The sequence below is a fragment of the Macrosteles quadrilineatus genome, unplaced genomic scaffold, assembly GCF_028750875.1.
Source record: "Macrosteles quadrilineatus isolate MER2022 unplaced genomic scaffold, UCM_ALF_1.0 Scaffold_2__2_contigs__length_208266976, whole genome shotgun sequence".
Lineage (NCBI taxonomy): Eukaryota > Metazoa > Arthropoda > Insecta > Hemiptera > Cicadellidae > Macrosteles > Macrosteles quadrilineatus.
Genome location: NW_026542595.1, coordinates 163,767,565 through 163,778,884, shown reverse-complemented (window position 1 = coordinate 163,778,884; position 11,320 = coordinate 163,767,565). Strand labels below are relative to the sequence as shown.

At 40.9% G+C, this 11,320-nt stretch overlaps 2 protein-coding genes across 2 annotated transcripts; one reads left to right on the top strand and one right to left on the bottom strand.

Moving 5' to 3' along the window:
* Positions 1-644: 644 nt before the first annotated feature.
* LOC128985099 (uncharacterized) lies at positions 645-3,740 on the top strand. The gene has a single exon (XM_054404480.1). The coding sequence runs from the start codon at positions 645-647 to the stop codon at positions 3,738-3,740; it is 3,096 nt and encodes a 1,031-aa protein (XP_054260455.1).
* A 4,792-nt stretch (positions 3,741-8,532) lies between these two features.
* LOC128985098 (uncharacterized) lies at positions 8,533-9,579 on the bottom strand. The gene has a single exon (XM_054404479.1). It carries the CDS (start codon positions 9,577-9,579, stop codon positions 8,533-8,535), a length of 1,047 nt encoding a protein of 348 aa, XP_054260454.1.
* Positions 9,580-11,320: the final 1,741 nt, after the last annotated feature.

The following is an 11,320-nucleotide window of genomic DNA, read 5'->3' as shown; positions in this document are numbered from 1 at the left end:
GTTCATTCCACTTGTTAATGTAATCCACTCTACCTTGACTATTCAAACATTTTGAGCGGTGATTTATTCCGTTTCAGTAATATTCATCTGCAGTGAAAAATAGTGGTCTTTGGATTCAGTACAAAAAAATCTACGCAGGGGATACGGGTCCGGTAACCGGACGTGGATTAGGCATCCGGCAGTTACTGTCATAACCTAACCTAACCAACCAAACTTGCTGATAATGAAAAAAATCGAATGAAGGTTAAATTCTGTCCATAAAATAAATTTATAAACGCAAAAAATTCAAACAAAAGATATTGTACAGTTAAGAATAAACCCACCCAAATATGGACAGTAGGGCTAGGACATAAAAATGTTCTTTCCATGTTAACCCAACCTAACATAACTTAACCGCCGCAAAGCGCTGTATATCTGTAGCCTCCGGATAATACTTACCAAAGTACCGATTTGAGCTTTGAATTACTTAGTTAACAAACAGCCTAGAATCTATCGCATCTGCTGTTAATGCGATTCAATACAGGGATCATTACATTCGTGATGCTTTTATCAATGGCTTAGCCTCGTCATACATACGACAGAGACTATTTGAAAATAAAACTTTAGACCTAGCTGAAGCAGTGGAACAGTCTAGAGCTCTTGAAATGGCTCAAGCTCAAGTCGAGAGCTATCCAAAATCTATGTACGGAATGCAAACTTGTGCAACGAATGAATTGGCAAAGCAAGCTCGTCAGTACGAATTCCCACTACAACAAAAGGAAGAAGCGACTGTTTCCGCTATTAAAAATGTTGATGGCAAGTGTTATTTTTGTGGGCATGATAGACACTCTAGAGATCGCTGTCCAGCCAGAGAAGCAACTTGTGGGAAATGTAACAAGACAGGGCATTATGCGAGAGTCTGTAAAAGTAATCCAACTCAACATTTTAAAGTAAAACAGAAGACGTCTAGTACATCAGCTGCACTAATAGCAACTACACATAATACATCTGTATTGAAGGACTCTACAGTTGAAGCTAAAGTGAATGGCCTGAAAGCAAATTGCTTAATAGACACCGGGAGTACATCAAGCTTTGTAAACTTGAAGTTTGTTCAGTTAAACAAAATTAAAATGTATAATGAAAGTGGACAAGTATCACTAGCTGCTTCTAATATGAAATCAAACGTCCACGGGTTTGTTAAAATCAACCTAAATCTGTTGAATCACAATTACAACAATTTTAAGTTGACTGTTCTTGAAGATCTTTGTACTGACGTGCTTATCGGACATGATATCATGAAACTCCACTCAAATATACAGGTTTGGTTTGGAGGTAAGAAACCTCCTCTGTTGGTGTGCTCCTGTGCCAAAGTTGAACCACCCAAACTATTCAGCAATTTAACTCCAGATTGTAAGCCAATAGCCACAAAATCACGACGTTACTCAGATGAAGATATGCAATTTATAAAACAAGAAATGGAAAGACTACAGACTGAGGAGATCATTGAACCTAGTTCGTCACCTTGGCGTGCACAAGTGTTGGTTGTTACAAACGACAAAGGGAAGAAGCGACTGTGTGTGGACTATTCACAAACGATAAACAAATTTACTCTGTTAGACGCCTATCCCTTACCAAACATAGATGATCTAGTATCCACTGTAGCGACGAACAAGGTTTTTAGTGTCATTGATCTAAAGCAAGCATACTATCAAATACCAATTTCTGACGAAGAGAAGAAGTACACTGCTTTTGAGGCTGCTGGTCGTCTTTTTCAATTCAGAAGAATCCCATTTGGCGTAACCAACGGGGTGGCATGTTTTCAAAAGACCATGGACCAAATCATTAGAAAAGAAAAACTGAATGGAGTGTATGCCTATCTGGATGATTTGACCGTATGTGGAAAGGATCAAAAGGATCATGATGTGAATCTAAGAACATTTTTAGATGCTGTAACTAAGTATGGACTTGTAATCAACAACGAAAAGAGCAAGTTCAACCAGTCTTCAATAACCTTGTTGGGACATTTAGTTTCCCATAACTCTATTCGACCTGATCCAGATCGGCTAGAATCTCTACTGTCACTTCCTGTGCCCAAAGACCAAGTTTCACTAAAGCGAGTCCTAGGATTTTTCGCTCACTATTCAAAATGGATACATCGGTTTTCTGATAAAATAAGAAACCTGACACAAGTCAATTCTTTTCCTTTGTCACAGGAAGCGGTTGCAGATTTTGAAGCCCTCAAACTTGACATTGCAAACTCAGTAATTACTCCTAGGAATGGGCAAGAGCCACTGGTAGTGGAGACTGACGCATCTGACATAGCCGTGGCAGCAACTTTGAGTCAAGATAATCGGCCAATTGCTTTTTTCTCACGGACTCTAAACAAATCTGAGAAGCTGTATTCAGCTGTTGAAAAAGAAGCCGTTGCCATTGTCGAAGCCCTTCGAAAATGGAAATCATTTCTTATCGGAAGAGACTTCAGATTATACACAGATCAGCAAGCTTTATCATTTATCTTTGACAAGAGGCATACAAGCAAAATCAAGAACGATAAAGTTATGAGATGGCGACTAGAGCTAACACCTTATCAATATGAAATAGTGTACCGACCTGGTAGGGAGAATGTAAAAGCAGATACGCTCTCTCGGGCATGTGCGGTTCGCTGGGACAATGCTAAGTTGTTCGAATTACACAAATCTCTCTGCCATCCGGGAGCCACTCGAATGTTTCATTGGATTAAAACTAAAAATCTAAACTACACTCTGGATGATGTAAAAAGGATGACGTCAGCTTGTCAAACATGTGCAGAAGTGAAGCCAAGATTTCACCAATTCCAAGGCAAATTGATAAAGGCAACCACTCCCTTCGAACGTCTAAATATTGACTTTAAGGGCCCTCTTCCATCAACAACCAGAAACCGTTACCTTTTAACCATGGTGGACGAGTATTCTCGTTTTGTATTTGCTTACCCCTGTAAGGACATTAGTTCAGCAACAGTTATCAGATGTTTTTCAGATCTATTTTTTATGTTTGGAGCCCCGTCCTTTGTACATTCAGATAGAGGTTCATCTTTCATGTCGCGAGAGCTGACGGACTTTCTTCACAAGTACGGAGTAGCTACAAGTCATACGACACCTTATAACCCTAGAGGGAACTCTCAGATTGAACGCTTCAATGGAACAATATGGCGAACCATCCTACTAGCTTTGAAAAACCACAACCTGCCAGTTGCTGCATGGGAAGAAGTATTACAGGAGGCACTTCACTCAGTCAGATCTCTTTTATGCACTGCGACAAACTGCACACCGCACGAAAGATTCTTTATACATAGCAGAAGATCTACCAATGGAGACTCCTTACCATCTTGGCTATCCGCTCCTGGTCCTGTCCTGCTTAGAAAGTTTGTAAGATCTAATAAATATGATGACCTTGTGGAGCCAGTTCAACTTTTGGAATCAAATCCACAGTACGCTCTCGTCAGAAGAAGAGATGGGTCAGAATCACAAGTATCCCTGAGACATCTTGCACCCGCTGGTCTACCTCCTGGTGATCTACCTCATGAAGACAACACTACTGAGAGAGAGATTGTTGAAAATATAAATTCAGACATTGACCACAATGAAGTTCAAAATGAAACTCAACAATCGGTATCTCAGACCCCAACTTCAGAGACGGCTGTGGGGGAACTACGTCCAAAGAGGAATGTCAAGCCTCCGTCATATCTAAAGGATTACATATGCTATACCTACCTTGAAAAATAGTGGGGGAGAATGTGGTGATGTGAACATTATCACCTGATAATATTTATTATTTGATTTGTTTGTAAATATTGTATTTGTTCTTAACTAAAACATGGTTGTAATTTTGAATGAATAAAAGCCATACTTTTGGTTTACTAAGTCTTTCTTACAACACATAGCCTAGTTAAGAAACTGTACCCAAAGAGGCTATCCTATAGCCTAGGGATAATGCCTATTCAAACATTTGCTACAATATTGCTTGATGATCCAGAATTAGCCTACGAATAAGCTGTATCTTAGGTTCTTGTTGGTGACTTACCTAAGTTAGTGTCTGGTAGGACTAATGTTACAGTATTAAGTTATCATGTTGATTAAGTTTTTTATCCTATAAAAATTAACTTATTTCACATTATTCCTTAAAAACTATAGTTTGTAACACTCGAGTCATCTATTTTCTTGTAAACAAGGAAAGAAATAAACAAAATAAATATTTACAACATAAAAGTTCTTAGTCAATAAATGTAGATGTCCGTCGGAATTCGGAATCAAATATTACGACTCGTGAGTCCGAGTCGTGAGTTGAGGAACTGAACGATGAATTAGAACAACTCCTTTTCAAGAGTAGCTCCGAAGAACGGGTGCTTGTCGATATACTGGGACTATTTCAGTGTCGACATAGTGAAACTATTTCATTGTCGACAATATGGGATGTCGACAATTTGTGGTGTCGATCATTTGCGACGTCGGTTATTTGGGATGTCGGTTAAGTGGGAATATTCCAGTGTCGACAAACTAGGAATAATTCAGTTTCGATCAATTTCTACGGTTGTCGATATTATGGAACCCACCCCATGACCATACTATAATATAGGTATTTAAAGTCAAGTATGAATGGAGATTAGTGGCGCGAACTAGCCAACCTTTTACCTTTTACCTTAGTCCTCTTCACCGTAGTTGTAGAGACTAGGGAATCGCCTTCTTCTTTTTTCTTTGTTGTGTCCTTGTAGTGTTCGGTGGCAGTGTATTTGATGCCTTCAAGTCGTATCTCAGTGACCGAAGACAAGGGCTGTCTATATCTGGCTGGAGCTAACCTCTCACCTGGATTAGTTGAGCATGGTGTTCAGCAGGTCTCAGTATTGGGGCCGGTCCTCTTTTTAGTCATGATAAATGACCTTTAGTGCCATTGGAAGCGTCCTAATGTTTTCTGACGATACAACAATTTTGTTGCCAGAGGATCTACTCCAGTTTTGACCAGGGAAAAGGCTGCAGAGGTTTTTGAGTTGGCAAAGACTTGGTTCCAACTAAACAAATTGAGTAGTCGTACAAACGCTGACGTTTTGATAGAGGTGAAGCTGCTGGGATTCGTCATAGGTGCAAATAAGATTAGCTGGAGTCCCTGGAGTGGCCATGTTGACAGTGTCTGTTGAAAGCTCTCTCGAGTCCTCTATATCTACTCCGCAGACAAACCCCTGTTGACGAGGCATTGTACCTGACCATATACTGTTCTAGCGGATAGACGCACTAAAACAAATCGTTCTAGTAAAAGGTCATTTAATTTACAGAGAATAGTTAAGTAGTGTAATCCACTAGATTCAAATCAGAAAAACTGTTGTTATCTAGGTTGCTAGGATAACAAAAAAATAAACAAATGATTAAAGTAAATACAGAACACATGGTTATTGTGTTAGACAGTTTAGTGGCACCACATTAGCCCCCTGCGCAGTCTGGAAGACCGGGCACTTGGGTTGGCTTGAGAGTAGGGTCTTGAGTGGGAACACTGTGGAGGGTGGATTTCTGGAATGTTTATTATGGATGGGTGTATGTGTTGAAGGAGTAAGATCTTGCAATAGATACGCGGGCTTTACTCTGTCCAACGTCACCTTCACACGTTTACCACGATGGATTATAGTCATAGTTTTATCATCACGAGATACCACGGGAAACGGTCCAGTATAAGGTGGTTGTAGTGATCGTCTAACAGAGTCATCTCGCAAAAATATGTGAGTACACCGTTTTAACTCCTGAAAAACGAAGGTCTTTGGTTTATCATGCCAAGATGTGGGCACAGGTCTTAAATTTGACATGTGTCGACGTAAGCGAACTACATAGTCAGCCGGGTCCTCCTCACGAGTTGTGTCTTGAGGGAGGTCTAGAAGTTCTCCAGGTAGACGGAGTTGGTGGCCAAAAACTAATTCGGCAGTAGATGCCTGAAGGTCTTCACGATATGCGCTGCGAATGCCGAGTAGTACGATGGGAAGTGCTTCAAGCCATGTTGAATCATTGTGGCACATGAGAGCTGCCTTAAACTGCCGATGGAATCTCTCGACTAAACCATTAGCACAAGGGTGATAGCCGCAAGTTCTGATTCGCTCTACACCGAAGGTCTTTCCAAGGGCACGAAATAATGCTGACTCAAATTGGCGTCCTTGATCAGTTGTGATGCGCAAGGGTGAGCCGTAACGGGAAAACCAGCACATCACCAGAGCCTCAGCTACTTCTTCTGCGGTGATGGTTTTCAATGGATGAACTTCTGGCCATCTGGTGTAGCGGTCGATAGCTGTTAGGCAATATTTGTATGGTCCGGATGGTGGAAGTGGTCCAATGATGTCAATGTGAACATGATCAAATCTTGATGATGGGAGTGAAAACGATCCATGGGGTGTAAATACATGACGGGAGATCTTAGCACGTTGACATTTCTCACAGGCTCGGGCCCAGTTTCGACAGTCTTGTTGAATTCGGGGCCAAACAAAGCGATTAGAAACAAGTTTTGCCGAAGCTTTGATGCCAGGGTGACTTAGATTGTGTATAGGATTAAAAACTGAGCGTCTAAGGGGCTCAGGGACAAAGGGTCGTTGTACTGAAGTTGTTGTGTCACAGTATACATCAAGGTCTGTTCCAGGAATTTTGACAAGCTTCAAATTAAGAGATGTCTCTCCCTTAAGGATCTCTTGTAGCTCAGGGTCAGAGTCTTGATGATGTGCCAAAGTTTTGGCATCTACAATGCTGGGAGCCGTAGTTGACAATGAATCTACACGAGAAAATGCGTCAGCTACTAGGTTGGCCGATCCAGAAACATGTCTTATGTCTGTAGTGAATTGTGAAATGAATGTTAGTTGGTTTTGCTGAACAGGAGGTAGTTTTTCACGTTTTTGACTGAAGGCAAATGTTATTGGCTTGTGGTCTGTGAAAACTATGCAATGATTTGCCTCAAGGTAGTGACGAAAGTGACGAATGGCGGCATATATAGCGAAAAGCTCACGGTAATAGGCTGGCCAAAGGGATTGTTTTGGTGTCAGTTTCTGTGAAAAGAAAGAGAGAGGTTCCCATGTTTTATTGTCAACCATCTGCTGGAGAGCAGCTCCTACATGGGTACTCGAGGCATCACAGAACAATGCGAGAGGGGCCTTGTGGTCAGGGTGAACAAGCAAGGTAGCATTGGAGAGATGTTCTTTGCAGGATAAGAATGCAGCATCCAATTCAGGAGTCCAATTTACAGGTTGGTTTCTACGTAGAGATGAGAGGGCATCATGGAGAGCTGCTTGTTGCTTGGCTGCTGAAGGAATGAATCTGCGGTAGAAATTCAACATGCCGAGAAAACGACGCAAACCTTTTGCAGTAGAGGGACGGGTGAATTGTTGCAGAGCCTCAACACGTTCAGGAAGTGGTCGAGTACCAGCAGATGATACCTCATATCCTAGGAAGGTAACCTTTGGAGCTTTCAAAACAGTCTTATTTACGTTAACGAGTATGCCATAATCAGAAAACCGATTGAATAGAGTTCGTAGATGGGCTTCATGTTCAGTCTCATCCTTAGAGAAAACTAAGACGTCATCTATATAAGGAAAGCAGAAGTCTAAACCAAAAACTACTTCATCGATGAAACGCTGAAAAGTTTGTCCTGCGTTGCGGAGGCCAAAGGACATGAAGGGGAATTCAAACAATCCAAAGGGGGTTGTAATGGCTGTCTTCGGGATGTCTTCAGGGTTGACAGGGATTTGTGTGTAGGCCTTCACTAGGTCGATCACAGAGAAATATTTGCAACCTCTGAGAGAATGGGTGAAATCGTGGATATGTCTAACAGGATATCTGTCAGGAATAGTCCTAGCGTTGAGAGCACGGTAGTCTCCACAGGGGCGCCATCCATCAGGTTTCTTAGGGACCATGTGAAGGGGTGATGACCAAGGTCCATCAGATCGACGTGCAGTACCATCGGTGAGCATGGCATCAAACTCGGCTTTGGCTATAACAAGCCGATCAGGAGCGAGTCGACGTGGACGAGATGAAACTGGGGGGCCAGGGGTCGTTTTGATGAAATGCAAGGTTGAATGGAGCACTTTTCTTGGTGTACCAGAGGGTCGGGTAATCATGGGAAATTCTGCCAGTATTGATGAAGTTGAAGAATTGGGTGTGATAGTTTTGATGCTGAAATGAGGGATTGAGGTACATTGACAAAGAACAGAAAGGTTTGTTACACTGTCAATCAACCGTTGATTACGACAGTCAGGAAGCAATCCAAAGTGTGCTAAAAAGTCAGAGCCTATAATCGCTGTATTAACATCAGCAATGACAAAATTCCATGTAAAAGCTCGTCTCAGCCCTAAGTTTAATGTTAATGTCATCATACCGTAGGTGTGAATGGCAGAGTTGTTTGCTGCACGAAGTTCATATTCAATACGCTTTTGGTTCTTACAAACAAATGATTTAGGGAGACAGCATATGTCAGATCCAGTGTCAATTAAAAATTTTGTATTGGTAGTCCGGTCGATGATTTGTAGGCGGCGCCCTCCAGCTTGGCAGTCAGCTGACGCCATCACTGGCTGCCTTTGGAGTTTGTCGGAGAAGTGAAATTACATGGTGGAATGCACTTCTCAGCTTGATAGCCAAAACGCTTGTGGTACCAGCATAGATTGGTTTGCTCTAAAGTGTCAGAGGAGCTACCTGCGTGATAACGGTTACTTGACAAACTCCTCTGACGTGACCTAGGTCGCCTTTTACGTAGGGAATCAACATCATTACGCATATTTTTCATTTGCAACTCCAAAGCAGATAATTTTGATAAAACTTCAGTTAATTTTGAGTCATCAGAAATTGAAGATTTAGGATTTGGTGAATTAACGGCATTCAAAGATGTAGGCCTACTAGTTAGAGAATGACAAAAAGATGCGTTAGGTTGGACTTCTAGAATTTTGTCGGCAGTAATTGCAAGTGTGTCAGTTTGGGCACTTGTTTGCACTTGCAAAATACTCTGTACATGAGCAGGAAGTCTCTGCATCCAAATAGTTTTCAGTAAACTATCTTGGATTGTGGTCGAACCTACAAGTGATCGAAGGTGGCGTAGGAACTGAGAAGGAGTTTTGTCACCTAGTTCCTCCTCCATCAATAGCTGACGAATGCGTTGCTCCTCAGATAGAGACAACCGTCTGATTATTTCAGACTTAAGAGTAGAGTAAGGAGTTTCAACAGGTGGATCTATTATAAGATCCTCCACTTCATTAGCATAGCGCTCATCAAGATGTGAAATTACATACGAGTATTTAGTTGTTTCGCTCGTGATGTGAGCCAGTGTAAACTGAGCCTCAACTTGGGCAAACCAGAGCCTTGGTTTCTCTTTCCAGAATGGTGGAAGTTTTATGCTTACCCGGTGGATGTGATGATCTTCATGTCGTTCGTCGGAATGGGCTGTATGATCTGGCTGATGCTGTGGTAGAACTGGTGGAAGATCAGGTAGGTTGGCTTCTTGAGGATGTACAGAAATGTGATTTTGTTCTTGTCTTCCATTCAAATCTTGAAGTTGTCTTTGTAGGTTGGCATTCTCACTCTCTAATTGAGCTAGGCGCTCCAAAAGTTCTTGGTCCATGGCGTAAAACGATAATTTGGGGAAAGGTGAAAAATAAATGAAGTTTTGGTAGAAGGTTGAAATTTAATGTAGGAAAAACATCAATTTAGTTTGAAATAATTTACTTGTTAGTCGGGGTCACCATTTCTAGCGGATAGACGCACTAAAACAAATCGTTCTAGTAAAAGGTCATTTAATTTACAGAGAATAGTTAAGTAGTGTAATCCACTAGATTCAAATCAGAAAAACTGTTGTTATCTAGGTTGCTAGGATAACAAAAAAATAAACAAATGATTAAAGTAAATACAGAACACATGGTTATTGTGTTAGACAGTTTAGTGGCACCACACTGTCTTTCATGGGTTGTTTTATTCCCACCTCTCCTATGGACTCCTGCTTTGGGGACTCGCTGCAAGGTGTGAAGGATATTTCCTTCAAAATAGGCAGTTCGGATCATTGGATTGAAGATTTACAGTGATTACTGTAAGCCTATCTTTAGAAGCCTAAACATCCTTACTATCTTCAGCCAGTATGCACTGCTTGGCCTATGTCATGTGAGGGATAACTTACGCACCAGCTCGCAACAAGGGAATTCCACCACTCCTACAACCTTCGTAACAGAGACCAGCTCCACATACCTTACTGCAGGCTCAGGCTGTCCAAAACGCAAAGCTTTTTTCGCATTACGGCTCTGAAGATGTACAATGAATGAAATGAAATAAAATGAAATGAAATGAAATGAATGAAATGAAATGAAAAATTTAAAGCCTGGCTAGTCAACCGACCATTGTACTCAGTTGACGAATATTTTGATGCGTTCCACATGTTTAATCTATATAGTTCCACAGAGTATAGGCTCAACGCCATCTTGCTTAAATTATTGTAAATAGTGTAAATATTATTCTTAGTTTATCCTTGACACAGTCTATCCAGAAATTCTGGTCAACGACGTCGCAGCAGGTATTAAGGTGTGTATGGTGTAATGTAGGTTCATTTTGGGACCTATCCTTATGGCGAGCAGTGTGCTCTTCGAAGAACTTATCTAATTTGTAAAATTGTTTTCGGACTATTATATTCTTTGAGTGTTTTAAAAAAGGTTTTTGGAGATTGCATTCGCTTTATATGTTCTGGGAGTGCATTTAAAATGTTTGTACCCATGATATGGGGTATTTTGCTGGTTTTCATAATCTGTGTTGTTGGATATCGGAAGTTTATTTTTGTGTTTCTTAAGTTACATTTGTCTTCGTTTTCCCTAAGCTTGGGGGGGTTTAGTTTTAGGAGGTTTACAACTTCAAGGATGTATGTAAAGGTTTGGCACGGTAATGATTTTTTTTGACGAAGTATGGCTTACAACGCTCTTGTGGTTATAGAATTTCTATGATTCTTAACGTTCTTAGCGCCATTTTTCTTAAGAATTTTGATTATGTAGATAAATCCGCTGCTGTCCCCTGGCTACTATTCAAAAGTGCAAGTGAGATTCGAAGAGTGCGTAAGTAAGCTATTTTTTAAGTGTTTTTGACTGTTATGGAGAGCATCCGTATGGCAAAAAGTGATGATGATCATTTTTTCCCAAGTTTTTCTAGGTGATTATTCCAAGTCAGGTGTTGATCTATAATATATTATGCCCAGGAAAGTTGTATGAGTTGATGTTATCCAATGCTTCTTCGGTTGATAGTTCAGGTTGTTTGTTTGTGGTGGCAAAGTTGTCATTCAAGGTTTTGGATTTATTAATTTTGAGGTCCAGGGGTTTACACATTTAATT